Here is a 27,581-nt window from a genome sequence, read left to right as displayed (position 1 = left end):
ATGACTCAGTCAGAGGAGAATGCAATTTACAGTCTGAGCCCAATGTAAAAAAAACCCCAACCCCCCCACAATATCACAGCTCTGTTTATTGGCTTCTTAACTTTCCCCTGCAGTTTATGAAGTGTGGGACAAATGGTTTAAATAAAGGGCTCAGCTATAGCTAATTAGGGGAGATGCATAAAACCAATGCCGGGCGGCAGTGCAATATGAAGAGGCCCCTGCGCACTCGCCCTCGGAGAGCTGCGACCCAGTGTGGGGAACAGGCACAAAACCCACTTCCTCCGCACTTGTCTGCCAGGTCCCAGCTGCACAGAAGGCCCCGCCGCCTGGCAAGGGCAAGGGTGTCCCAGGTCATGCTGCAGGAGAGCCCTGGGAGTGGGTGCGTGCAGAGACCCACTATTGCTGCATGCTCATAACAGTCCCAGAAACAGCCCAGGATCCAAAACACCTTCAAGGCTTATTAAGCAAACACCCAAGAGGCCCATTTGCTTTTGCATATCTGGGGGGGTGTCATGTGCATGGTGCAGCTCCGGCTCCTCTGTTCCCTGCAGCCCTCCCCCCCAAACCACCCCATGCATCTGGATGCAAACTCTCCCTTCTTGCAGCAGGAAGGTCACAGCTCAACTTATTTCGCATTGAGATCCTAGCGGTGAGACAGCAAAGTGCCTTGAAAGCTTTTTTCACACCTCCCCATCCCTGTCCATGATTACCAAGCCCAGAGCTGCTGCGATGCAAGCGTTATTTATGGAGAGATAGATAGAGAGAGACTATTAAAATATAATGGCCTCCGCACTAGCCATTTCTCATTGCCTCGCCGTGGGCCAGCACAGAAGGAGCTGGGCAAAAAGAGATGGCAGAGCAGCTGGGGATGACGGGGACCCGTATCCGTTCAGCTTCTCCATGGAAACATGCCTGTTGAGATGCGGCTGGGACGTCCCTGCAGCCCGCTCTGTGGGTGCACGGGACATGCTGGGAGGAAGAAGGGCTCTGTGGCAGGCGGTGGGATGGGGCTCCCCAGAGCAGGGAAAACCAGCGTGATTGCAACAAGACAAATGAGTTGCCAGGCCTGGGGGGTGGTTAAGATGTCAAAGCTTTGGGAACCGGGCTGACTTCCTGGCAGGCAGGGCAGCCCCGGGGTCACCGAGGAACTCACTTTGCATTGTCTCCCTGTCACGCTGGCCCTGTACGGTCCACCCCCGCTGCGGCTGCTGTCGGGTTTTGTGCGTTTCCAGTGATATATAGCCAGGTCTCACAAAGGCGCAAGCACCATATGTCTCCACGCTCCCCAACTCCCCGCTGCTTCCCCTCGCTATGGGCTCCACGGCCGGTCATGCTAACAGCTTCTCCAGGCTTTCACCAACAATGCTCCAAGTGCACTCGACAGGGCCATTCGGCAGCTGGGGGCACTGGCTGCAAAACTCTCTGGCCCTCTGCTAGGGAGCAAGCAGCCAGGCACAAAGATCAAGGCCAGGCCTTGGTAGGGACCCCCCTCTCCATTGGAGCTGGGTCTACCGGCCATGAGGTCTGTGTTTGGGTCTCCGGCTACAGCACGCATGCAGGACACATCTGGCCAGGACCCCGATGGGAAGTCAGCAAAAGGGGCAAGTCAGCACCAGCACATGGGGGCACCAGCTGGTAGATGCAACAATGGCTGGAGAGTGAAGCAGCCCCCAGAGCAGGCTATCTCAATGAACAGCCTGCTCTGTCCACCCACTTCACCACCGCAGTGCTGAGATAAAGGCTGTCAGCACTTACACGTTGTAATGCCGATCGTTGGCATTTCTGCCTTTCCTGTGCAAACAAACCCAAAGCTCCTGATGTTCAGTGACTTGGCCCAGGACCACGACACTTCTTAGAAACCCAGTTAATCAAAGCAAGTGAGCAAATCAGCTGGGACGGTGATGAATGGGTGAAGCTGAAAACCCCAGGAGACTTTTATGGGTTTGAGGTGCTTCCATTTAAATAGGCTTCCCACTCCCAACATTTGTTTAGTCTGATGAAAAGGAGATGGGGTGGTTAGTCATTACAGGTCCTGTTACGTGGCACTTACACAGCACTTTGTCCAGGCACAAAGTGGTCCTCGAAAATGGTATGTGGATCTGATTGATGGAGTGGGGGACAGTGGTCTTAGGAGAATTTTAAAAAGCTGAAAACAAATGGAAACGTGCACCTCTGGAAACCTCTCTGGGCACAGCAGAGTGAGTCCTTTATAGAAACAGCTGTTTATTACTGGAGGCTGGACTAGGCGACTTCAAGAGGTCCCTTCCAACCCTACTTTTCTACGATTCTATTCCAGGTCTATATAGCTTCTGTCTATATAGCTTTATATAACTTTGTTGAGGATGAGTCCAGTTACGTCCAGATAAAAGCAGCTGCAGTGCTGCTAAACGTAAGAGGTATGGCCAGTGAGCACATCTGTACGGACTGCACGTCTAGATTGGATGTAGCGGCAGCTCTAGACTTCCCAGTTGCCTCCAGCTGTAGTGCAAAAGTTGTGCCACTGAAGGTATGAACTATGCCAGGTAAACTACACCTGCCGTGCTGCTGGCTGTGCTGGTCTTGGTTGGGTTGAATGCGCCTGCTATGCTGCAAAGCCGTGCTAAAGCTACACTCGCTGCAACAGCTAGCAGTAGGCAATGGTGGGACAACCTAGTGTGAGGGGGTAAAGCAGCTGCACTTTGATGACAGCTGCTACTTACATTGACAGATTCCTTGCCGTTGTATTTCACACGGATCCTGGGCTCCTGAATCACATCCAGATTGGACCCCGTGACTGTCAGAGGCGTGTGTCCACTGCAGAGAATAAGCAGACACCAGATTAATGAGGTTTAGCAGGGGGACCTGTGGCAATACATAGCAACTGTGCTCCCGCAATCCATATGCTTGTTGATCTCACAAAGATGTTTTCTGCAGACTCTACAGGAACTAGGTGACACCGTGGATTAATATACTGTCATCGAGTCCCCCGGGAGTGCAGTCGCACAAGTTAATTGGATTTTCTGGTCTCAACTGTACCCCTGGTGGAGTGTCACCCCCCACGCGGCAGCGTTTTGAGGCTCAGCATAAGCAAGAGCAGGATGAAAAAAGAATGAAAGGCCAGGACTAAATAAATGGGAACAATAAATTAGTTGCCGCGTTTCAGGCTTGAGCGAGGGGCTCTTGTAAGAAAGAGGCTGCTGTGCTGTGAGGAGCGTGCGCGGCGAAGGAAATCTCCTTTCACCCGCTTTCAAGTCCCTGCCACCTCTGGGGCGTGACATAGCAGGGGCACAATTTGCTGCTGCCTGGTTTGAGGCGGAGGGGGGATGAAGAATAACATGTCCAGTTATGGAGAGACGTATTTCCATCTAATAATGCAATGTGAAATCCGTGGCCCTGTTTCACCCCTTGCGCACCTTCACTGGAGACAAAGGACTTGAACGCAGGATGAATGTGGTCCACGGCCTCTAACCCACCCCATGGTAGCGTGCTGCGGTCGTGCCTGCTGCCCTGTCCCTAGCCGCGAATCTTGGATAAACACAACGCTCTGATTAGCATCAGCTTTTCATTTCTTGGTTGCTGCTGTTTTTTGTTGTCTTCCAGACTCTTCGGAGCTACAAGAAGGAGCCTTTAATGAGCAATTGTGTACTTCTTCAGCAGATGGAAGTGATCTCGGGGCTTTATTTGCTGTCCTGGAAGCTCTCTGCAGATTGCCACTGCTGTAATTGCCTTGGTAATTAAAATGGGTTTAATAATGTCAGACCTGACCTTCCATCATGGGAAATCTGAACCTTGTTGGTGTCTGGGAATGGCAGATGCAGGACCCTGAGTGGGAGATGTGCCACCTACCATGTCTCTTCTTTGTCCTAACTCGGAGTAACCTGAGAGAGGAGACTGGGGATTTGGTGGTGATGGTGGTGGGCATTTATGAGTTTCTGCAACCACCATATAGAGACTCAGGATGAGCAAAAAGCCTCTGCCCTTCGTTCTTCCTCCCAGGCCTGCCCCTGCAAGCAACTGGGTATTGCTAAGTTTCAGCAACTTCCATGGGAGTGGGTACTCGACCCCAACAGGATGAGGCCTTAGATAGCATTGTCTTCAGTATCTACACCCAACATGCTCAGGCTGGATGTTGACCAAGCATGTGAGGAGAATTACAACAAATACCCACAGTATCCCCCTTTTTTCTGGGGCGTGGGCTTTGTGCTTCTCAGCTGCGAGCCATGTGTGCGTGTAGGGGAAGCAGGCTATAATCGACCGTCATAAAACTGCTCATCTCTGGTTACCTGGCTATGCTCCACTCGGGTTCGATGCGCTGCACCTTGGGGTCATCGATGTACTCGAACTCCAGGGTGCTTTCCAGCTGGGCCCGGTCCACACTCACTGAGACACGGACGGGACCCAGGCCATGTGCGGATGGGGCAGAGACGCACACGATCTCATTCACGGACCTCCTGGAAGAGAGAGAAACAGGCAGGCTTTACACCCCAGCAGCCAGGTCATGGGAGGGCTCTGCTACCTGGATCCTGGAGGATATATATAACTTATAGCACCAAAGCATAGCCACCTCTCAGCTGGGATAAGACAGCTGCTACATGGCACAGCAGCAATGTGTGCAGTTATTTAGGACAAAAAGTGAATACTGTGCCTTCCCCGCAAGTTGAGGTGTGTGCACCTGCCTCAGAGGGTTCATTTACACCACAGAGAAGGAACAACTCTCCATGCTTAGCCCTTAGCTCTTGCTCACGTGGGGGCCACAGAGAAACACGGACTCGCTGCACCGAGATGCAGCCTCCCATGTCCCTCTGTGAACCTGCCGCCTTCTGCTGGGTGTGCGAAAGCAGATGGCTCTTTTCCAAGTGGGATGTCTGCACTCATTCAAAAGCCAGCATCTTTCCCCCACTCTCCCAGCACACACAGGTCCTTGAGATCAGCATAATGGACCTTGAACAGCCGCCAGTCTCAACCTGGGAAGGACCCGGCAGGACTGGAACAATGTCCTCCCCTCTCTTTGCAGCTGTGTTTCCCTGTCTCCCTCGGGGGGACTGGGAACGAACCTCAGGACTCCATGCCTGGTGGCTGGATACGACAGACCATCTGCTTTCCCTCGGTGCCCCGGAGAACAGCTACGTGGGCAGGTTAGCAACGTGTCTGCAGAAGCCCAAAGGGACCAGCGAGTCGTTAGAGAAAGGATGAGAGGCAGGACGCCTGGGTTCTTTCCTCAGCTCCCACCCTACGACGCCGAGCAAAACCGTGGCATCTCTGTGCCTTGGTTCATTCGCAGGCAGACCTCTCATGCCTGTGCAGTTCAGACGCAGCATCCTTAGTGTGCACATTAATGGTGCTGGTCTAAGAGCCCTAAAAACCAAGTCCTCTGTGCAGCCACAGCTGGCTCTGGCTATCTTGGGGTGAGCTGGAGGGAGTAGAGGACCGGGCAGTCACTACAATGCATGTTGTTCTTGCCTCCTGTCCCCTCTCCCTTTCCCCTCCCTGCTCTGCTGCTCCAGCTTTATCCAACTGAATAAAGGATGTGCCTTCTTGCAGGGTGGGAGGGGGTGCACAGGTGGCCAGGGGGAGGCTGGGTGAGAGCAGCAATTCTCTGCCAGCCCTCACTGCTGCCATCTGATTCCACAAAAGACCTCCTCTTGTCACTGCCTGCCTTAACTCTTTTTGCAGTTGTTGGACTGAATATTCCCACGGGCAGCTGTGTTCAGAAGGAGCTTGCTCCCTTCCCACTAAAGAACCCGCTCCCAACCCTGGCCCACGGGCCTCGCATTGGTGTGGGCACCCTGGTTTGCAAGGATCAGCTTTCATCGGGGCCTGCTTAGCTCTTGCATGAGATGCAGAGTGATGCATCACTGCTGGCAGAGTCACTCCGAGCTCCCTGTGATCAGTTAATTAGCGTTCTGTGCTATTATTATGTCGTCATGGTGAATCTACCCACTTCTCCAAGCAGAGATGGGAAATGAAGGAAGCTGTAATTAGAGTGAATCTCGTTAGAAACTGCTCCATCTAATCCGGCAGCCCCTCTGCCTCGCAGTACAATCGACATTCATCACCTCCAAACAGACCAAGCAAAATGAAGAGCACGACGTGACCCTGCACGAGAAGACCGTGTCGTCGGCACACCGCTACTCGCTTGGAGTGACTACTTGTCTGGCGCGAGGAGAGCCTGCAGAGACTTCAGCGTGGTTCTAGGTCTCTGTAGGTTGCCTGAATATTGCCATGTATTTTAGGGGTAACACTCAGGCCACCCGCAGATGGTGCCCTGCCTGCAGAACGCACGCATGCTACATCCACTGGACCCAATAGCACTTTTGGTGGCAGCTGTGCCTTTGAGGACACAATCTGTCCCTTCAACTTGGGTAGAGGAGGAAACGATACTCAATATATGCTTCCCCCAATGTCACTCCCTGTCCCCCACTCTGACCCTGTCCTTCTCAGGCTTGGAGGCTTTCCTCCGGGGCCTGGAAGACCTAGAGAAGGGAAGCACTTGCAGCCGGGATGCAGGATAATCACCATCTTTTTCTCCATTTCCCTTCTTGTTTGTTCTGGGGGTAGAAACAGGAGCTATGCTGGTAGGGCTGAGGACCTCCCTTAAATCTTTCCTGCTTCATAACCCGTTGTTCCTAATCCACTGCTCTCCAGTTCAATAATATAAATAAATTAGGGGCATGAAGAATAAAATAAAATAGGGACATGGAGGCTCTTTTATCTGTTCTGAGGGTGAAGGGAGCAGTCACTGTGGATACACAGTCATCTCGTTAGCCTCTCTAGTGCATCCTGTGGCTATCTGGTTTTATGGCTTGTGTTAGGAGGCCAGGAGAGAAGGAAAATGCCTCTTTTCACCGTGTCCTAAGTGCCTCTGGGGAGGCTCCACAAGGCATTTCAGGAAGCGAGAGGCTGCGGTGTGGATGCTGATTCACTGCAACCCTTTAGCCAAGATGTAAACTCTGTTTTAGTTTCTTTCTGAGAAATTGGGGATTATAATCTGTATAATCTGGGGATTATACTCACCTCCCTACACACGAGGTTGTGAGGGTTAATGAACAAACATGTAGAAATGGCTCTGAGATCCACAGATTTAAAGGGCTGGGGTTGGGCACATCATAACATGTGCCCGGATCAACGAAGCCCTGGCTGGGATGACGTAGTTGGGGCTGGTCCTGGCGTGGAGCAGGGGGTCGGACTACATGTGACCGCCTGAGGTCCCTTCCCACCCTCATTGTCTGTGATTTTATAATCCCTGTTAATAATCCCACATGAGAACATCCCCTTCACGGCGAACCTCTATCTTGCAGCACAGGTATTCACCTTCACTGTTTCCAGGTGCCTCAGATACTCCCTTCGAGAGGCCTAATCCAGAACCTGAAGCCAGCATCACTTTACTTGCAAAGCTGCTGCATTTGGGTTCCTGGCCATTTCAGAGGCTTTCCAGCCCCAGTGAAAAAAGCAAAGGGAAGTTCTACCCTCTAGTCATTAACTTTGCAGCATTTATTAAATGCAGGTGAAAGGTGCCTGGAGACTGGCAGAAACCACCATAGCAACTGGCAGCCTCAGCACAGGGAGCAGAGGGCAGGATCAGAGAGAGTCCCTTGCTCTTATGTGTCTCAGCATTGTATAAAATGATTCATTCCCGCTCGTCTCATTTCCTGACCCCGTTGCAGCACCGGCCAGAGCAGCAGCACAACACAAGGGCTGTATACGTGCAGTCTGGAGCACAGAGCTTCACGGCATATGGTCCCCTTGCTCCCTCTGGGGATTTGAGGAATATGCCCACGTGTGGCTTATGAACCGCTGGACATGGGGACTCTATATGCACTCTCCCCATATCAAGCTGCTGCCTTTTGCCTCCGTAAGAAGCTGAAAGTCACATGAAGGAACAGGGGAAATTCTTATATGGAGGGTTGTTAGCACTTGCCGGTTGCCCAAGAGGGGCATGGTAGGATAAAGAGAGGGCTACCACCCAAAGCAAACCAGTTTTCCAAGTATGAGCTCCTCAGGGGGAATGACAGTGGGTCACCTACTGAGGATCATCAGTCTCGGACGGGGTCACCTGATGAAGGTGACGGGCGCGTATAAGAGTCTCTCGTTGCCCACAATGGAAAGCAAGTGAAGGCGACTGCATATGTTCAGGCGCTCATGCAGGATCGGAGAGACGGGGACAATTCCTGGTTCAGGAGAGAAGTCATGTGAAAGAGGAGGAGCACAGCATGCTCCTTTAAGTCAAAGCACTCTCAAAAAGGGAGAGGAAACTATGGCACGAAATGCCTCGAGGTGTTGTGCCCAACTCTGGGCATTTCCTATGCTGGCTAAAGCAGAGTGACTGATTTGGGAACAGCTGCAAAGTTTCTGAGCTGTTTACGGGGGTCCCGGGACAGCAGATGTGTGCAGTGCCATGCAAGGCTCGGTCACTTCAGCAGCGATAGGGAGGGCCAGAGGAATCGCAGCACACACGAACAGCGGCCGGCTGGCATGCACAGACACATACCACCTCTCTTACCCATAAAATTCGCAGGTCTGGTTTCCGAGCAGCACAGACACGCGGCTGCCGGCACCCAGGAAATGGCCGGTAATGGTCACCATGGTGCCTCCTGATTCTGGCCCGCGGCTGGGACTCAGGGCACTGACCGCTGGATTCTGGAGAAGGAAGAGGGAGACAACAAAGTTACTGGCTTGGTCTGCAGGGAGCTGGTATTTCTTGGGATCGTGTCCCAATGGGGCACCTGGATGGGATGGCATCTGGCCTAAACACTGAGACCACAGGAGAGAGAGTCTCCCAGGGCCCCGGTAGCTGGGAGCAGCGATTGCAGAGAAAATCCTGCCCAACTCCTGCAGCCCGAGTTGGAACATATTTGGTTGCTAAGTTCCAGCATGCCTCTACTTGCAATGTCCAAATTGGGTTTTTTCAAAGGCTCATAAGCAACTCAATTATGGGTACTTTTTATGGGAACAACAAAAGGCACGTCCTTGAAAAGTGGGCAATCTCTTTGCCATATTTCAAGCCGCTGTGCCAGAGCATGGAAGCACTGAAGGGTTTCAAAGATTGGACAGACTTTTTATTCTTTAATGTGGGCAAAATCATGTCCTTTCCTGTAATCTCTTTGTTAGAAATGGCAGAGCAGCCTTAGCTGAAGCTCAGCGAGGGAAGAAAATCATGGTGTGAAAAATATCAGCCCATTTGATTCAAGTCTGGCAAAAGTTATAATCCATAAAAACAGAGTCTTATTAAAGGAAGTACCGATTAACCTTTCCTCCAGGCAGCACTTTCCTGGTTATTAATGGTTTATCTGTAGTCTACACCAGTAACAAAAATTTTTGGTGGGGATGACATCTATCTTTCAGCGGCGATGGAAGAAGCTACCTGGACATCTCTTGGAGTTTACAACCTATACCTGCTTTGATGTCACATCGGTGATACCATTGCAGAGATACCTATTTTTTTTTTGCATCAATGAGAGCTATTTATTCCCTCTAATAGAATCTGCAGAAAGCAGGTACCTTTCTATTTGTTTTCAGTCAGTGGGTATAACCAAATTGTTCCACTAATGCGTACACATTACCCTCTTTATGACTCTCATCTGCAAGCTGGCAGCTTCCCAACTGCATTCCCTGGGTACCACCTGCTTGGCAGCTCTCAGTCAGTGCAGTGAGTTTGTGCCGTTTCCCCTCTTGCTTTCAAACTGTAGCACATGCTTATTTGGGTAGCACAGAAGTTGCTGGACTGCATTGCACTGGTGGTATGGGAAAGTGGTTAATCAAAATTATATACCTGATATGCGCTAGATAGTACAATGAATGGACTATAATTAGCATCGTAGTCTCACTTTGCGAACGCTCTCAAAAACATTTTTCATTCGGGAGCCTACCCCTTCCTTGGCATTGGTACCTTGGGGTGGTGAGTTCCACAGGTCAGCCCTGCTTGTCATGGGGGAAAACATCCTGATACTGGTTTTTTGTATGTCGTTCTTCAATACTACTGGGTGCTGCCTTGTCTAACTTGGAGATACAAGCACTTTCCAAGAGCAGAAGTGTGATCGGAGCACAGACTCCACCCAAACAGGTCATTCTTATCCAAAAAGAGAGGGGAGAAGAGCCAGCGTTACAGCAAACTTCCTATCACCTTCCCCTGGCCCAGCACAGCCTTCACTAAAGGACTTTCCCATCTCTTGCTTGGATGCTTCTGGGATAATCGTGGGAGATGTCCAGGTAAGACGTTCTTCCAAGATCCCACCTCTCCAGGTAGAAAGGGGATAATTGGGATGACAGCATAGATGCTATGCAGTATCAGGTATCAAATGAGCTCATTATGCTCTGAACTCTCTGAGGCCCTGAACACAACTCTGCTCTAAGGTACCAATCAATTCCATTACTGAATTTAATAGCACAAACCAGCCTTAATGGAGTGTGTGGCAGGGCCAAGATAAAAAAAAATAAAGGCCAGGCAACAAAGGGAAATTATGTACCGAAAGCTTTTGGTGCCTGAGAAAGAGAAACGATAATAAGGTAAGTGCTGGAAACCAGGCACAACAAGGCAAAGAATGAGAATGTTTAACATGGGGTTCGTAGGCTGCTGCAAGGTGCGACTCCAAGATTAATCTCTGCTATTACCTTTGGCCGGAGCCTGCTTATTACTTAACACAAAGCACAGGAGAGTTCCCTTTTTGCACAGCGAAGGGACTTGCTTGAAAACACTGATGATATTAGGACCACCTTGGGGAAAATGCAAGTTTGGGATATCCAAAGGGCTGTTCAGGAGAACGAGGGTTTGCCTGAATGTTTCGGGGTTGCAAAATCAACTTGACCCCCAGTGCAAACACTACTGTGACTATCTGGTCCCTGCTGTTGGCCTCTCTGGAGAGAGTCTGGCACCAGTTCATTTTCCAGTGGGTTGGTGTCCCCGGCACTGAACTACCTTCCCATTTAATACCAGAGCTCCCTTGCTGGCAGTCTCAGAGGAGCGAGCAAAGCCTGAATGGGCAGCAGCGATTGCACATGCATCTCAGCTCGAGAACCCGTACCTCTCAGTTGAGGTGCGCTGCCGGAGAACTTCACACTGATGCATCTAATGCTGTAAGTAGGCTGGGATAAAAGAAGCTCAGAACTGCCCTTTCATTAGCATTATTTTCATGCAGGACTAGATGAAACGGGGACTCCTCCAGAGATTTGGAGTCTCATTTCACTTAAGCACCCGGAGGGTGAGAGCTGCATGTGAACTCTGACTCTTTCTGACCTGGGTGGAGAGTCTCACAAGAGCTGAGTGCCCTCCTGACATTTCCAGCAATGCCCGTGCCCAAGCTGGCCACAAATACCACGGCCTATCCCTGCACATTTCTGCAGGTATGGGTTCCAGATAGGACCAGAGGGCACGGGCACATTGGTGATAGGAAGAAGAAGAAAACTCAATGCATTTTTATCCTAAATGCAGTATTGAATGAGGTTTAGGTTCTGGAGGAAAAGGTCAAGAAAATTCTGATTTTTTTCCAGACAAGTCTATCCATTTGGGCCAGGATGCCTGGCTCTGCTTTGACTCATCACCAGGGATCCTGGTTTTCGCTGATAAAAAACATCCCCGATTTTCAGATTAAAAAAAGTAACTCAAGATCCACATTTTTCCACGATCTAAATGAAACGCCACTAATATACAGCTACATATATAGCAGTGCTTCATTTTGAACATGAAAAAAAGTGGATTTTTAGTTACTTTTTACATTTGAAAATTGGGGATCAATTGGCGATCAATCAGATCATGTGCCCACTGGCAGGTCACTGAAGTCCTGAGTCAGCAAAGCATTTAAGCGTGTGCTTAAAGTCCATCTTTATTCAGCAAAGCACTTGAGCATATATTTAGCTTTATATGCCTGCTTAAGGGCTTGCCTCAACCAGGACCTTGAACTCTGCGTATAAAAGAGGGATTTTAAAAACTTGGTTTCTTTCGAGAACGTGGAAGCGTGATGCTATAATTGCAACGTGAACGAAAGCTTTTGTGCTTTTGTAAAGGTGGATTTATAAGTTCTAATTAAGCAATCATTCATTAATGAATTAATTTAATTAACTAAATGAATTAATTTTATTCACGCCTGGAAAGTGCTTTGAGCTCCTTGAGCATCAAGTGCTGGAGCTGCGCTGAGGACTGCGCTCCCCCATCGCCGCCTGCCCCAGCAGCTTCTGGGTATACCAGAGCTTGGACTCTCCTACATCCAGCTGGTGCCAGCCGTGGTATTTTACATCAGCGCTATGTCATGGAATAAATAAAGTCCCAGGGGAGCACAGTGCTCATAATGCTGATGAGAAGGCAGGGGCCGGCCTGATTTATCTCTCAATTAGTTTACAAATTGCGGACAATTGGTAAGTGCTGGCGTTTCGCTGCATGCACAGATTCCACTCAGCACAAAATCAATGTGGCTGGATAAAGTGGCCTGTTCAGGCAAAAACGGAGACCTGGGAAACCCCAGCTGCATCCCACAAGTTTATGAATCAAAAGGCTGCTAATTAAATAAGGAAAGGAGGCAATGATCACTCAACAAATGGAAATCCACACCCCCAAGAGCAGCTCCTGATTAAACACAGGGATGGAACCTGCACTGAATTAGCACCCTTGGGAAAAAGTCATTTGCTATGGGGATGCAGAATTACCCTCCCATCTTGAAGGCAGGTTGCAGGCTGCATTTAAATCTGTGGAGACAGACTAAGCCACAGAGACTTCGTATTCACGCAGAGTGGATAAGAAAACGTCTCCATCAGATGTTCTGTACCTGAGTTTTATAGAGGTAATCCTTGGTGGGCTGTGCGTGTGTGTATAAAATGTATGTATGTATAATGTATAATACATTTATCCCTGTTAATTAAGCCCCAAAGTAACAAAGTGCCTTCATTATTCTTTTCCTCCTGAGAAAGAAGAAAATTATGAGCAATGACACAACTTCCATGTCAGGATGATTTGGGTAAAAGATCAGCAGCTACAGAACGAGCTCGCACTCAACCTGGTGCTTCTGCTCACAGGGATTGGCACGCTTTACCAGCAGAAGCCCAGCTGCACAATCACACCAAGTAGCTAAATATTATCGCCACTTGACAGCTGGGGAAACTGCAGAAGAGGGAACTGGAAGCCCGAACTCAGACATCTAATTCCATATTTAGGCTGGTGACCAGTGAAAGCCCTGTGTACTCCGCACTGCAGAAAGCCAGGCCTGCATACGCTATTGCAGAGAAGGGATAGGGTGGGAACTGGCATGCGAACGTAGCATTTTCCCTCTGGCCCGGTCTCGCACCCAGTCTGGTGACGTTCTCCAAGAGCACGCACCAAGTCTACGGCAGACTGAGCTCTGCGACCTGCCCCTCAGTCCAGCTACTCACCACAAACATGTACTGCTGCGTGGACTTGGCCATGAACTCAGGCTTGCACTCTCCAATGCACAGGAGCACCGGGCCAGAACTGATCCCTGGAAGCGCCTGCCCCATCTCGCACACGATTCTGGAAACACAAAGCCCCCGGTGAGACCCTTGCAGGAAGACACAGCCCTGGCTATTCAGCTTCCCGGGATTCATTCTCCATTGACTCTGTTGCCTGCTCCCCTCCTCTCTGGGAAGAGCTGATTACCAAGTCTATTTTTTCTCCATGTAGTCATTTAAAAAAAAAAAATCAAAATTAGACATAATTATTACAAGCTGTAAACTCCAGAGCAAAGACGAGCACTAATGGCAAATATATTAGCCTGAAGCAAAGAGAGTGTGAAGCCCTCAGAGTAACAGATGAGTTCATTAAAGGAACAGCTCACATTGTAGGCTCCTATTTAATCAAAAAAACGGGGAGGCCCGGTAGGGGACGATGGAGTGAGATTTGGCTAGGGGCCTCTGTGCAGAAGACAAGTTTGACTAAGGGTGAATGCTCCTGATGGCGAGATGGGAGGTTAGGGGAAGTGAATTGTGCACATACAGTATTCTTCAGCCAGTCCAGATCAATACCCAGCAATGTGTCCGCAGGCAGGGACATGTAAACAGTAATGACATTTAAGACTTGAACATGAGATGCTCAGGAGACATGCAATGGAGCTGGGCAGTGGCTGAGGACCGGAGGAGGGAGGAAAAGAAGAGCATGTTCTGGCCCCTGGACATGACAGGTGCAATCAAGCGCAGAGCCCAGGTCAACCAGACCTGTGACAATGGCTATTGCCTACGGGGGCCAAGAACCAAACTCATCCTCTGTTACACAAGCAGATTTGATAGCCAGGCAGAGAGCTGAGGTGTTTAAAGCTGGCAGATTCCTCAGCAATGGAAAGTGTCATTCCCATTGCAGCACTGGAAGCACAAGGATTTTGTGAGGCTCTGCTAAGCAGAGAGCATCAGCGAGCGGTGTGGTGTCACTATCTACATGGAGGAGAATGAGAAAGGTGAAGGAGGAGGAACAAGGGTGAGAAGCAGATCAGATGCCCAGATACCTGGATGAGTGGGTGGACAGGCGGACAGGATTCAAAACGTAGGAAGAGGAAACCCTGATGCAGTAACTGGCCTCCTGCGGTCAGTCCCAGCAGACACCAAGGCTGGAGGGTGTGTGGAGCACAGCAAGGAGAAGTTTGCACATCTAACACTTGTGCTTACACAGACAACAGGCTTTGGTCTCCAGAACAGTTGTTCCACCAGGTTCTGCCAGAGCTAAATATGCTTCCAAATGACAAGGATATTTCTTAAAAAGGACTCCGTCGGCAGAATGCTCAGATGATGCTCAGAGGCTTCCCGGAGTACATATGTGCTAGCAAACAACTCCGGTGAAAGCCGTTATCGCTGCACATCAAATTGGGTTCCCTGTAGAGATGCTGCCTTTGGAGAACAGATGCTGAAGCGTCTCAGCTACATGCCCAAATCTGCCACGTGTTCCTGCCTCTCCTCCTTTCAGCCAGGCATAGCCCATGCACATTTCTCTTTGGAGCTTTGCTTTGTTGCTGAGCCTTCAAGAGAGGAGCCACAGACTTGGCCTTGGCACCTGGGGCTTGGGGATGGAGAGGAGGGAATGGGGACAGGCCAAGCAAGTACCGTGTCCTTGGGTCAGAGCAACGTGGAGCTGAGCCTGGGCAAGTGCTCCTCTATGCTGCTGATACTTTGAGAGCAAAGGGCTAGTTAAGCACCCCGTGGCTCCTGCCACTGCACAGGCGAACAGCATGTAGCGTGGAGCCACCGGTTTCATTCCAAATAAGGGGAGATGCGGTGCCAGGGCTGGATTTCGGCAAGCCTGAGCAAGGGGCATAATGCTCATGGATTTGCTGGCCATGTGGCCTTGTCAGTCTGCAGCGGGTGTAGCAGCAGCTCCGAGCGGCCCACAACAGGTAACAGGTGGCCATAGCTGTTTACAACATCAGGCCTGATGGAAGCGAGGCATGGTGGCACGAACGCTGACGGTACATCTGATCCCAGCTCCTAACCCAGGCCAAATCCCAGCAGGTACCAGTTACAAAACGATGCACTCCACAGAGCGGTAGGGTGCTGATTGCTGGGCTAAGTGGCCCTTTAACCAACATTAACCTAATTGCCAGCTGATAGATCACCTGACTGAAGCATATGGCGAGTCATTACAGCCTTGGAAGGCAGTCTGCCCACAGAACCCTTAAGAGGGTCCTTTTATCTGTGTTCGTCTTTAAAAGGCAGCTCTCACGCTAACACTTGCTGTTATCTGCCCAGGATAAATGTTTTAATGATGTTAACAAACTTTGAAAGCTTGAGAGCTGTAATTAGAGCTGTGATTTAAAAAAAAAAAATCAAAAAAAAAAATCAGGGTTTCATGCCATCAAAGGAGGGTAATTTTATAATCTCCCATCCTTTGTTCGGAAAATAAAATAAAATACTAGTGTTACAGCATAATGGCTGGAAAACACTAGAGCTTCAAAATGCATTGCTTTGGACCATTTCTGCTAGCAGCCGTATGGCAATCTGTCTTTACACCTCAATAGTGTCTTTTACTCAGCGATTAGAAAGCTCCTTACGAACGCGGAGGTGCATACAGCCCGTCTGGCAAGAGCCTTTAGATAAGGACTGTTATCCCAGGAGGAAGGAGAGGCGCACAGTGGAAATGGGACGAACCTGACCTGTTTCCTCCCTGGAGTGGGGGGTACTTGGCACCTGTGTCCCACATTTACCAGCAGATGCTCAGAGGAGCCCAATCCAGGTCCCAATCAAATTTTGCACAATGGGGAGCTCACCCTGAGCCCCCCCAGCTTGCCACCGCTCTTCTCCTTGCCCCTGTCTTCGTGGGTGCCCTAGCAGGTCCCAGGCCTCCCTACAAACACTGTGTTCAGCCCTTACCCCATTCTGGGGTGGCCTAACATGGGGGAGCGTGACTGGCCCGTCCCTCCAGTACACGCCAGTTTTCTAATGCTCAGCTGATGTTTTTTCCTAGCGAATAAATGAACTGACTCCAGCGGAGGTCTTTATGTTGGATTAAGCTTCTGTCACTATGCACATGACTAATAAACGGCTGTGTGCAGCCAGCAGCTTGGGATGCGTTGCACTTGGGGGAAGGGAGGAGGGCAGGCTGGGCATAGGCAGCCAGGTCTGCAGGAAAGCTGCAAGGGCCACGGCGCCCTGGGAAACCAGACGCTTCACAGAAGGTTAAAGGGGCTTTGAATCCCCAAGCCTTGATCCTCTGCTGGGGGAAACCAGCTTGGTTTAGCACAGGCAGAGCTGTGCCAATGTAGGGCTGCTAAGGAGGTGCACTTGCTGCCATCCCAAGGCAGCCTGATGGTGCCAATGTAGGGTTGCCACCTGATGGTGCACTTGCTGGACTCGCAAGGCACAAGCCCTTTGAAGGGCCACGAGGCTGGACCCGGTGCATTTGTGATGCCAGAAGCCGAAAGCATTGCTTCATGGGGGGCAGGCTCTTTGAGAGATGGAGACAGGCAGAGGGCACTCACTGCTCTGCGATGATGTACTGCTCCCGCAGGGGCGTGCACAGCACCCCTGCCACCCGCACGCTGTGGGCGATCTCTGAGAAGTCCAGGCCCAGGTTCACGCCACGGATGGTCACGTGTGTCCCTCCTTCTGGGGGGCCGGACACGGTCAGGATCTGGAGGGAAACAAAACACAGCATCTCTGTTACCATCTCCCCTGGCAAGAGCCTGGCATCTGCTCAAGCCCTGGCACACCCCTACCACCTGGCCAGAGGAGAGTCAGCCAGCAATTTTACAATTAAAGTAAATTTATCAGTACTCTCCTGGGATATAGAGGACCTTATCTCAGGTGTTTTCTCCTTCTGACTCAGAGTGGGGACATGACCCGTACATCTTTAGCGCATGTCCTGGTCACTGGGCTAGTCTAGGGTGCAAATAATCTCCAACAATTTGCATCTCAACATAAGGAAACGTTCAAAATCCAGATGATATGTGTGGGGCCTGTAGTTAATCCATCGCTAATGCAGTGCTGCTCCCCCAAAGAGGGGAAGAGTTGAAGGTCATCATACCCAATTCTCCTCACTGCTTCCTACTAAGCAGCTTGTGCGGATCTGATGGAGAGGGGCAGGAATGGGCCAACTTTTCTACAGTTGCTCCACTCCTGTGGCCTCAAGGTGCATTGGGTTTGCAGGGAGATGAGTCAGCAGGGCTGTGAGCAGGATGCCACCACACTGACCCTCCATATACATGCCCCAGCCAAGGCTGCCTTCTGCCTCTTCAGACCACCAGGCACGTAATGCCAATCAATTCATCTCCATGCAGAGAGAAAGGGGAAATGACCCAGGGATCCCCTTGGATGCGCTTGGCTTTGTGAATGGAGCTTGTTTACACTGTAGTGCCTCATTCACACAACTGCACCAGTCCCACCAGCCCAGGAGCTGGGCGAACCTTTGGATGGCGTCCCCACAAATCCCTGTGCTTCTTCTGCCTTGCGATCTGCTTCATAGCAGCCTTTTATCTGGCAGGCTGCGCACAAGATGTGAATGCTGCAACAGAAACCACTTCCACCTGGCTCCTTGGGTTGGCCAAAGACTGCTGTTATCATCCCCAGCCCAGCACACGTCTGTCACTCTCTTTGATCCATATCGTGCCCAGACATCTTGGAGTAGGCTGGGGAGTCTGGGCCTGTGCCTGTGCTGCTGCAACAGAGGATGCCCGGGGTGCTGTGGCTGGCAGAGGCCTGAGCAATATCGGTCACAGAAGCATCTGTTGGAAGGACAGGATCCACTCCCTCTTTATAGACTTGTACAAAAGAGAGTCACCTTTCAGGAGCTGGCTGCAGCTCTGGAGAACTTCATTAAGTTCTGCCTTGGACAGTCTCTGAATGTTAACACCGCATTTTATTAGCAAGTCCGGCAACACAGGAGCACCTCAAATAACTCTCGGAAATGTTAAAGGCCGAGGAGTCAGCTGCGAGCTGTCTGTTTATGGCATGCCTCGGCCGTAATCGTTTCCACTACCTCCTCCCCGGCATCCCATTAAACATAACCACCCACCCAGCTGGTGGCATGCGCTAGAATAAGGTGTGGTCCTGGGATCTGGACCCAGCTGCCAGAGTCCGAGTCCTGGTTTAGCCACTGTGGACCTACGCATGTCACCGGCCTTCTTTGTGCCCCGGCTGTACAAGATGGCAAGGGCACTGAGGCTCCTCCTGCAGAGAACGGCAAGACTGCTCGTTAAGAGCAGTAGTTATCATTATTAATGCAGTTATTATTATGTAGTTGTCATTATTAATGCAAGACTTATCCTGTCCTGCTATAAAGCTAGGGCTTTTGTCTGCAGTTTCCAACTTCTAGCCCCTCCATCCTCCCTCGCTTTTCTGGCCAGCTGCTCACTTTCTCTCTCACCTTCGCATCAACTCCGAGGAGCCCCCTAGATGAGATCTGGATTGCCTTGCGCACACAAGCAGAGCCCTGGACATTGATAAATGCTTATCAAGCCAAGTATACAATATCTATCATGGTGACGAGTTGTGCTAGTGCCCCATCAGAGCAGCCCTTGCTAGTCCTTTTGTATGGAGTGGGCCAGGTGGCAGCAATGGCTTTTACTGGCACGTGACCCGTCCTGTCCTCTCTGGACAATCCCTTGTCCACTCCCTCCACGCACCCTACTCGGGCCTTTTCCCACTCCCACCAACATCAGTAGGAGAGCTTCATGTCTTCTGCTGTCTACAGTAACCTCTTTTTCTGCCTTATTTATTCCACTGTCTTTCAAATCTCAGCTGAAGCCATTTCTTCTCCCTGGTGCTTAATTTCTCTCTCTTCACCTCTGCTCCTATTTATTATTTACATGTGAGGATGCATTGAATTTGGCAAAATGTTCTGGGATGCAGCTTGTTGTGCAGCTTGCATATCATATATGGCTGCATTGTATTTTAAAACACCTCTTCTTTCCCATGCCTCTGCTTCAATTTCTATCTCCCTCAGCTCTTGGCCTTATGACTGAAGGCTTTAATTTAATCACCATACAATGTCTGTTGTGTTGCTGTTTTTTTGTAACTCATACCATGTAGCGTGTCTTGTTCACTTAGCTCCGGAAAGCATTGTGCGCCTATAAAAGACGCTATACGAAACAAAGTTGTATTGTATTATATTGAGCATCGCAGGCCTGGGTTGTTGATGTTCACGCTGCTAGTTAGACATCGCTTGAACACAGTGGTTCAACTGTTTTTGACAATTTATTTCCCTTACAACCGCCTATTATGTTGCATCTTATTTGTTGCAGTATTTACATGATTGCGCTCGCTGCCTTATCACACCCCAAACAAGTCACGGCTTGCCATTTTCTGATCCAAGCGTGACCAGTGAAACCAGAGTGTATTGCCAAACACAACAGCACTGGGGGTTTTTTTTTATACTGAAAATGTCCTGACCTGGAAAACACCCAATACGTGGTTCCATTCGACCTAGATTTTAGTGGCCGCTAATTGAACAGTTTTGAAGTAACTGTGCCATAAAGGAGCCCCAGGGTTAGAACAGATGCATTCAATTAATTACAGCTGGGGAGATTCAGTCAAAATCACAGAAAGGAGAGACGTCTTAAAGGTCCCGCAACATCATACGTGGGTGACCCCTCGAAGCAGCACTGGACCTGGCCTGGGCACTGCACGATGAGGCCCAGCTGCCAGGCTGAGATGGCTGTGGCATTTGACCTTGGGCTCCTTTCATACACCACGTTCAGACTCTGCTCCTACGTGGGTGCACGACCCAATTAGACAGAAATTTTGACCTAGGGCTGCTGCCGACACCACTGCCCCCGTCTCCTGCCACGGTTGGTCACCCTTGGAGGCTTCATGAACTGGAGAAAGTAAAGGTGGTTTAAGGATAATTGAGTTTTTTGTAGGGAGGAAAAACTCTGAGTAACACGAACAACCCTGCCATCCCCAGCTGTCTCCTGTATCTTCTTATCCATTTGTTCACGCTTTTATGCTCTGCTCATCCTCCTGCTCTTTTAGTTTCCCCTTAGCAAGTCCAATCAGAAATGTCTCCAGAACATCTGTTTTCAATTAAAGCACTGGGTGATCATGCCCCCCTCTGCCTCAGTTTCCCCATCAGCAGGATGGGAACGTGAGCCTCCCCTTCTTTTGCCAAGCATTTCGGTGCTATCAGGCAAGGCAGTGGAGTGTGAAGCATTGCAGCGTTAGCACAAAGGTGCCACCGAGGTGGCAGGAGACGTGACCTTGTATGATCTGGAGCTATGCCCTCATTACGGCCCTCGTGCAAACTGTTGCGGCTGCTATTTGTGCCAGCTCAGCCACGGAGCATGGCAATGATGTACTCAGGGTCACGAGACAAGCCCGTGGTGAAGCCAGGGGTAGGGTCTGGGTGTCGTGACTCGCAGTTGCTCCTGCTCTAGCCACAGAACCACATCCTACTACCGCAGCTGGGAAAGGAGCCCAAGAGTCCCGGTTCCCATCTCTTTGCTGGTCTAATCAGATAATACACCCTCCTATGACACAGTATCCACTTCATTTGCACCCTAGGTTTGCCTCCCCCAGCTTCATGGCTCACCATTTCTGATGCACAACAATGCTGAGCAACAGCAAAGTAGATGTGTGCATGAGAGACGCCAAGACCAGGGATGCTTTTCTGCCACAGGAGAGCCACGGGCCCAAAGAGCCCAGCAGACATCTCATTTCAGCTCACACCGAATGCCCAGACAATGCGAAGGAGATTCCTGGCCACACAGAGACGGAGGGGAAGAAATCCAGCCATCTTCTCCTCTTCCCATTTCTTATATTCTCAGCTATCTGGATCCTAGCTGATGAGCCCAGCAGGGCCCCAGCACATGAGCATACCTAACCCCTCATCCCAGCATGATCCCTCCTTGTCTCTGCCTTTGCTGATAGCGCATTCAGCACCTAATTGTTATCTCAGCAGAGAGACTCCATTATTCAGCCTGACATCTCCCCCCCTAGCTGTTTGTTGCAGTGATGTTATATTAATGAGGCCTGCAAATAAATGAATAGGAGATCAGAGCGCTGCGTGTTCTCCAGAAAGCGGGGTTTTTTTATTTATTTATCGTGGAGACTGCAGACCGGGGGGAAGTTTCCTGCTGCTAAAGGGGCATCACTGGCACAGGCTGGGCCCTGGACTCAGATCTCATATGTGGAAGGACTGCATGCCACTGAGCTGTTTGTTTTATTTCAGTGATAACATGAGCTTTTCCTGCTGTTTGCTGGAAATCCAGACACAAGAGCTCTGGGTCTGGGTCTGAGAAAAGAGACCAAAATGCACAGGGGAGCTGCGCACTGGAGAGATGGACAGGATCCTTGGAGGGTGGACATCCCTGGCAGTAGCAGCACGGCCGTATACATGGGGCCAAACTCCACCAGTGCAACCGCACCGAATGCTCGACTAAGAGGCTGAGGGCGAGGATCACCGGCGCTCCCTGGTTTGAGATTTAATCCGGCTCCACTAAAACCAATGGATTCCCCCTGACCTCATGGGATGCTGAGTGTCTTGCATCAACCCAAGGTGTAGCTGGGCAATGTGGGCAAGGGTCCGGGAGCCGAGATGCTAAGCAATGCTTTAATGAGCCCCTTTGTCCAGTTCCTGGGGATTTTCCTGGGAAGAAAATGTTGGCATCTTCAGGTTTTGTTCTCATTTGGCATGAAGTCCCATTTCAACATCACAAAGGAGCAAGACCTTCTGAGGAAGATGTAGAGTGAACTGTCCCCCACTAGATGAGGACAAGATATTATTGTAGCAGCAGGAAAGGTTTCTGAACCAAGTTGTCCCTTGGATAATGGCAGAACCTCCAAAGGAAATAGGCAGAAGTCCCACTATCTCTGTTATTTAAAAGAAACCTAGACTTGCCAACCCCAGGTATAAATTCAAGGTGCCAGACTCCAGAAAAACACAAGATTATCATGAAAATCGTGAGACTTATAACCAGTGCTGGGATCTTATCACTTGCCTCTGGTTTTGAGTCTGAAGGATCCACTTAGGTCATGTCTTCAAGCTTTTCTTCCTCAGTTGTGCAGGATAGAAACTTAGTTCTGTATTTAAGTGACAGCTTAGAGTCTCCTAAACAACAAGACTCGGGGACCTGAGGTTTTAAGGAAAAAATGCCACGCATCAGGAGCCTTGTGATAAAACACAAGCTGGCGACACTGGAAGACTCAACTGAGCAATTCCCCTGAACCGGACCGTTTTCTCTTGCTGACCCTGACACAGAACATGTCGATCTGCCAACAAAAGCAACTCTATTTCCGCTCCATCTCAGAGTCTGCCAAGGTCAATCCCCTTAGCCTCACATGGTCTCTGGAGAGGCTCCTTGCACCTCCAGATTTAAAGGATGAGTCATAGGCCTGGCCGTGGAGACAAGAAATACGTTGCAGCTAAGATATGCTCTTTTTTCTTGTTTAGGCAGCACCAACATTGCTTTCAAGTTGGACGGTGATAAAATATCCCAAGGCAGTGCCCAGCCTGCAGCTAGCATGGATGCTGTGGGACCGGGGGCTCCTGCCCGGAGGATGCACATTGTTGTGGTTGGGGCAGGTTTCATTCTGCTTCACTCAAGGAGCGGAAAATAAATCCAAGGCTTCCCAAACCTTCTCCTTTTCTGCTGAGGTTCATATTTCTCATGACCTTTGACTGCCGGGGGCTGGAGAAAGCACCAAAAGGGAAACAGAGAAAGCAGTCACAAAGGGCCAGGGGTCTTCTCAGGTGTCAAGCACCGAGGGTTTCCTTTTCTATAGCTTGACCCAACTACCAGCTCAGTCCTAACATCGTGGGATGGTGGGTGTTGGGACAGGGAATAGGGAATTTTATAACCATAAAGGTGAGCTCTGAGAAAGGTTAGTGGGGAAGAAGGGCAGCTGAAGAGTTCCTCCCCTGAAGTTTGCACAAATCAAGAGATTCTTGAACTGCTCCCTCTTCCAAGAGGCCTTGAATACTCTTCTCCTAGGGCCAGTTTGTTACTATAGTGATTATAAGGGGGAAAAAATGCTACAGCCTTCTGTGAAAGCCAAGCCACAGCCTGTAAAACAAACCCAGGATGAAGCTGGATTGAGGAGAGGCAGGTTGTGATGAACTCTGCCACCTGGCTTTGCACCCAACGTCTTTGTGCAATCAGTACCACAAGGGTTGCTGTCCTTCCTTGGCCCTGCCGGCCCAAAACCGCATCTCAATTGTTAAAAACCAGCAGAGGTGAAAATGCACAGCAGAAGGGGCTGCAGCTACCGTGCCATTCAAAGGTGGGATTGGACGGTCAGGAGCATGTCCGGAGGGGGCTACAATCTCTGCCACAGCGCGGGAGATGAGACGCCTCATGGAAATGCTGAGTACTCTCTGTTTTGAGACCAGCCCTTCATCCTGGCTCTTTCTTGCCATGTGATGATGATGGAGTGAAGTTAATCAGAACCTGACACCTTATAATAATAAGTGTTGTTTCTTGTCAAAACCTAACAAATGGAGGCATTAGCAACAAAAAGAAACCTCAAAATAGTCACGTTGCTCGATGCGCGCCTGGGAGTCGCTCTGATACTCTGGAGAGATGCGCCAGCCCCGGACCTACAAGGGCTACGGCAGCAGAGGCAAGAAGGATGATCTCAGGGGGAGGGAATGAGATGAAGAAAACGAGTCTGAGGAAGAGATTGCCAGGGTCAGGCAACAGCAGGCTCCCCACAGGACAGGACTATAAGCGCTGCATTGGAAGACCTAGCACCCCGGTGAGAGAGCTCGGCAAACGGGCCACAGGGAGCTGGACACAAGGGACCACTCCGATTTGGGCCAGCCACATGTACTGCTGCCCCGGGGCAAAGGATTAGTGGTGACAAGCAACTCTGCTACTTGCACCAGGGCAGCTGACCCCGACTTCCAGCTGGCGTGAGCTGCACTGCTGCTTGCAAGGCACGCTCGTCTTCTAACGCCGAGCGCGAGGAAGATGGCGAACCTGTATTTTAACTCATGAAAAGTGAATTCACGTCTTAACTTCTCAGTAGGACTCAGAAACAAAACAGCAGTGTTAAATCCTGCTTTGTACAGGAACCACCAGCTCTGTTTATCCATCCGGTTTTATTCTAGTCACTAAAATACCGGGATACAGGCCGTGCTCCTCCAGACATCTGTGGCAGGCTATACCTGTAGCCTGGTCTATACACCTACAGTACCGTAATGCAAAAGTCTGTATGAACTTACCTATTTTGGTGAAAGCCAGGAGTATTTCCACTTAGCTTACATTGATTAGGAGCAGATTTATGCTAACCTGTATTAATCCAGTGAAACCTGAACAAGAGCGTCTCCACAGGAGTTGGCACTGGTTTCACTATGCTGGTTTAACAACTGATCAAAGTTAAACTGATGCAGCTCATGTGAAAGGCCTTAACTGAACCGGCGCAGCCCTCATTGTCCTCTGCCTGGTCCTTGGGGCAGCCTTTTACACCATTCTGCAGCAGCGTCGTACAGGCACTCTGCGCACAGTTTGCACGGGGTAAATGGCAGTGCAGGAAGCATGAGGCCTCGAGATTGTACTGGGAATCAGCTCAAAGTCTCCCTTCATGTACATCCCATCCAAGAAGCCCCTGTATTAGTGCAAGCTTCCCACCACTAGCCGCTTCACAGTGCATAATGCCTCCCAGAGGCACTTTGTCTAGGGACCTCGCTTCCCTGACTATCTTGTAACCCATAGAAATTAATTACAGATTAAATCACTTCCCTGTTTTAATTAGCTTCCAAACAACAGGGTGCAAGCGGGCACCCAGGACCGATGGTGCGATATCACAGTGGATAGCCAAGGAGCAGGGCAGTGGGGTCCCACAATTGCCATCGCAGGAGGAAGTGGGATGTTTTGCTCAGGACAGATGACATCCTATGTGCAGACCAGGAGGCGGCAGGCAGCCAGGAGCCGATGCAAGGCAACCTGGCCCTCCCAGACTGATGTAACCGAACAGAACAAGGTCAGGGCGATGGACAGACAGAGGGACAGACCAGGATCCCCTTGGCTGTGCTCTTACCTCGGTGATGCGGGGGTTGGAGCACTTGACGTTCCTGCTGGACCAGTCCAGCCAGGGCTGGTGGGGGGAAGAGCTGCAGGGCCCCCTCCCCCCCCCCCCCCCCCCAGCCGCACTCGAACTTCTGATCCGCTTTCAGGCACAGGCCGCAGCTCTCCCGCTGGGCCGCGCACTTGTACAGGTGGACTGCAGGGAAGAGAGGAACAACACGGTCCAGAGGAGCTAAATCTCTGCAACTTTTGCCCAGAATGAAATAGGGTTAATACTGCACCAGGGTGAACAGCTAGTGTCACAGCCTGCATGACTCGATACCGATGCCGTTGCTACCTCTGTCTGCCCTCATCCAAACGCCACGGCTCTGACTGTCCAAAGCACTGGGGGTGGTGGATGCCCAAGGGAGCAGCAACACCTAAGGTGTAGCCAGCAGCAAGTAGGCAGCAGCCTTGCAGTGTCATTCAAGATTGAAAGGCACAGCTTGCAAAGCCCACACTAGCCAATATCCCTCCTGTGCATGCAGTTTTGTTAGCAACAGGGCACTTAAGCCTTCTCATTCCTGCTCAACCTCTTTCCAGATGTTTGCAGCCATTATTGCTCCCATGCTTGCTTTGGAAGGCAGTCTTGAAAACCTCTTTGTTTAGTTTACTCCACTGACCTAAACCAAGAAAGAGCACATTCAAACAACATCTCCTTTTCCAGGGATCCTGGCAGGGTTTCCAGCCACTTTTCTCATATATCAGGTACCACAGAAAACTTCAGAGCATTTGAAAGCCAAAAACACCGCTCAGGCGTGGACAGCGGGAACGTGTTAAAAGGAGGTCCCTGGGACAGTAAGATAGGGCTCCCTAAAGGCACCCCTTTCAGGAGGCTAGCCTGCTGCTTTAGGAGGTCTGTTTTGGTGTTTGCAGGGCAGCAGTGATTCATTCTGGTACCTGATATATTTTCCTACGGAGGTCCGTCTATAGGAGGAGGAGCTGGAACTGTAACAGGTTTCTTTCCCGATTAAGACTTGCTTCCATTATAAGCACTACTTGGCTCACTTTAAAGCATATGCATTTTCTGGCAGTCATTTATTTTAATGCATGCTTTTTGAACTTGGTTGTGCCTTCCAGCAGCTAAGGCCACGTAACGGCATCCATACGGTGTGCTGCTCTTGCTGGGCGTCTCGTAAAAGGAGCACACAGTGCATGCACCAAAGTCCTGGCCAGCGAGTCACACAATGTTGTCTGTTTAGTGGGACATAAAACCAATGCACTGCTGACTCACCATCATTACAGAGACCCATGGAGTTTCTCATCAGGCTAGGCCAGACGGGGCCATAAGAAGTGAGCTACCTTTATACCCCCAAAGCCACCCAGCTGAAATGCGTTGGCGAGTTAGCGTATAAACAGAAGCATGCCCTGTTGCTGCCTGCAGTCTGAGGATAGATAGGGGGTTTCAGGCCTGTCAGTCTAGCATCTTCCCACTTGGAACATATTTTATTAAAAAGAAAGTGGCAAGCTCTTGCTGTTGCAGATTAGGGTTCAACTAGTCTCTCTGGTTACTGTCTCTCAGTACAGTCTTCTCTCCCCCGACAAGCCCAGCCTGCCTGGTGGAGCTGTGCAGCAGTTCAGTACAAGCCTGGCCCTTTGGATGTCCCAGCTTTCAGCGATGGATGTGGAAGAGTACCCGCAGGTGAGCTGGGACATAGCCCGGCTGATGGCTCAAAGTGGTATCAGCAAGGAGGGCAGGTTCCTCTGTGCTGACCCGTGGCATCAGGGGATAACGCATGCTCTCTGAGCTGGCTTTAGGGAAATGCTCTCAGTGAAGACAATGTTCTTGCAGTGCAAAGGCTGCCCTCGCTTAGGACCAGTCCCTTAAAGATGAGGGTCCTTGACGTGACTATAGAAATATAGGCAGAGACCACAGAGTATCATAATGATGTTGGCTAACCAAATACTGGCTGCTGCCAGCATAGTTTTATAGGCCGGTCTGCTCCCTGACCTGTATCACAACCCTCCCCTCCACGACTGAAGGAGAGGAAACCCTGCAAGAAACCGAATGACCATTACCTTTCAAATCCTCAGGGTTGTCGATGATGAAGTTTCCATTCCAGACCACAGCAAAATCCACGGCTAAGTTGCTTATGTCCATCCCGTCGTAGAGATACTAGGGAAGACAAAGAAATGCATCTCGAGAAAGTGCTCGGGAAGGAGCAGCATGCGGAGATAGCACAG

At 50.3% G+C, this 27,581-nt stretch overlaps 1 protein-coding gene across 1 annotated transcript in view; it reads right to left on the bottom strand.

The window, feature by feature from the left end:
- The window catches only part of PLXNA2 (plexin A2), a 249,898-nt gene that overhangs the window by 38,889 nt on the left and 183,428 nt on the right, over window positions 1-27,581 (bottom strand). The window contains 8 exon segments of the mRNA XM_025212958.1: window positions 2,700-2,793; window positions 4,263-4,430; window positions 8,480-8,616; window positions 13,333-13,450; window positions 16,878-17,029; window positions 25,372-25,444; window positions 25,446-25,554; window positions 27,417-27,513. Coding sequence (XP_025068743.1) covers window positions 2,700-2,793; window positions 4,263-4,430; window positions 8,480-8,616; window positions 13,333-13,450; window positions 16,878-17,029; window positions 25,372-25,444; window positions 25,446-25,554; window positions 27,417-27,513 — 948 coding nt within the window.

Source organism: Alligator sinensis, unplaced genomic scaffold (genome assembly GCF_000455745.1).
Source record: "Alligator sinensis unplaced genomic scaffold, ASM45574v1 scaffold1499_1, whole genome shotgun sequence".
In the NCBI taxonomy this organism is placed as follows: domain Eukaryota; kingdom Metazoa; phylum Chordata; order Crocodylia; family Alligatoridae; genus Alligator; species Alligator sinensis.
This window is presented reverse-complemented; position numbering and strand designations above follow the sequence as displayed.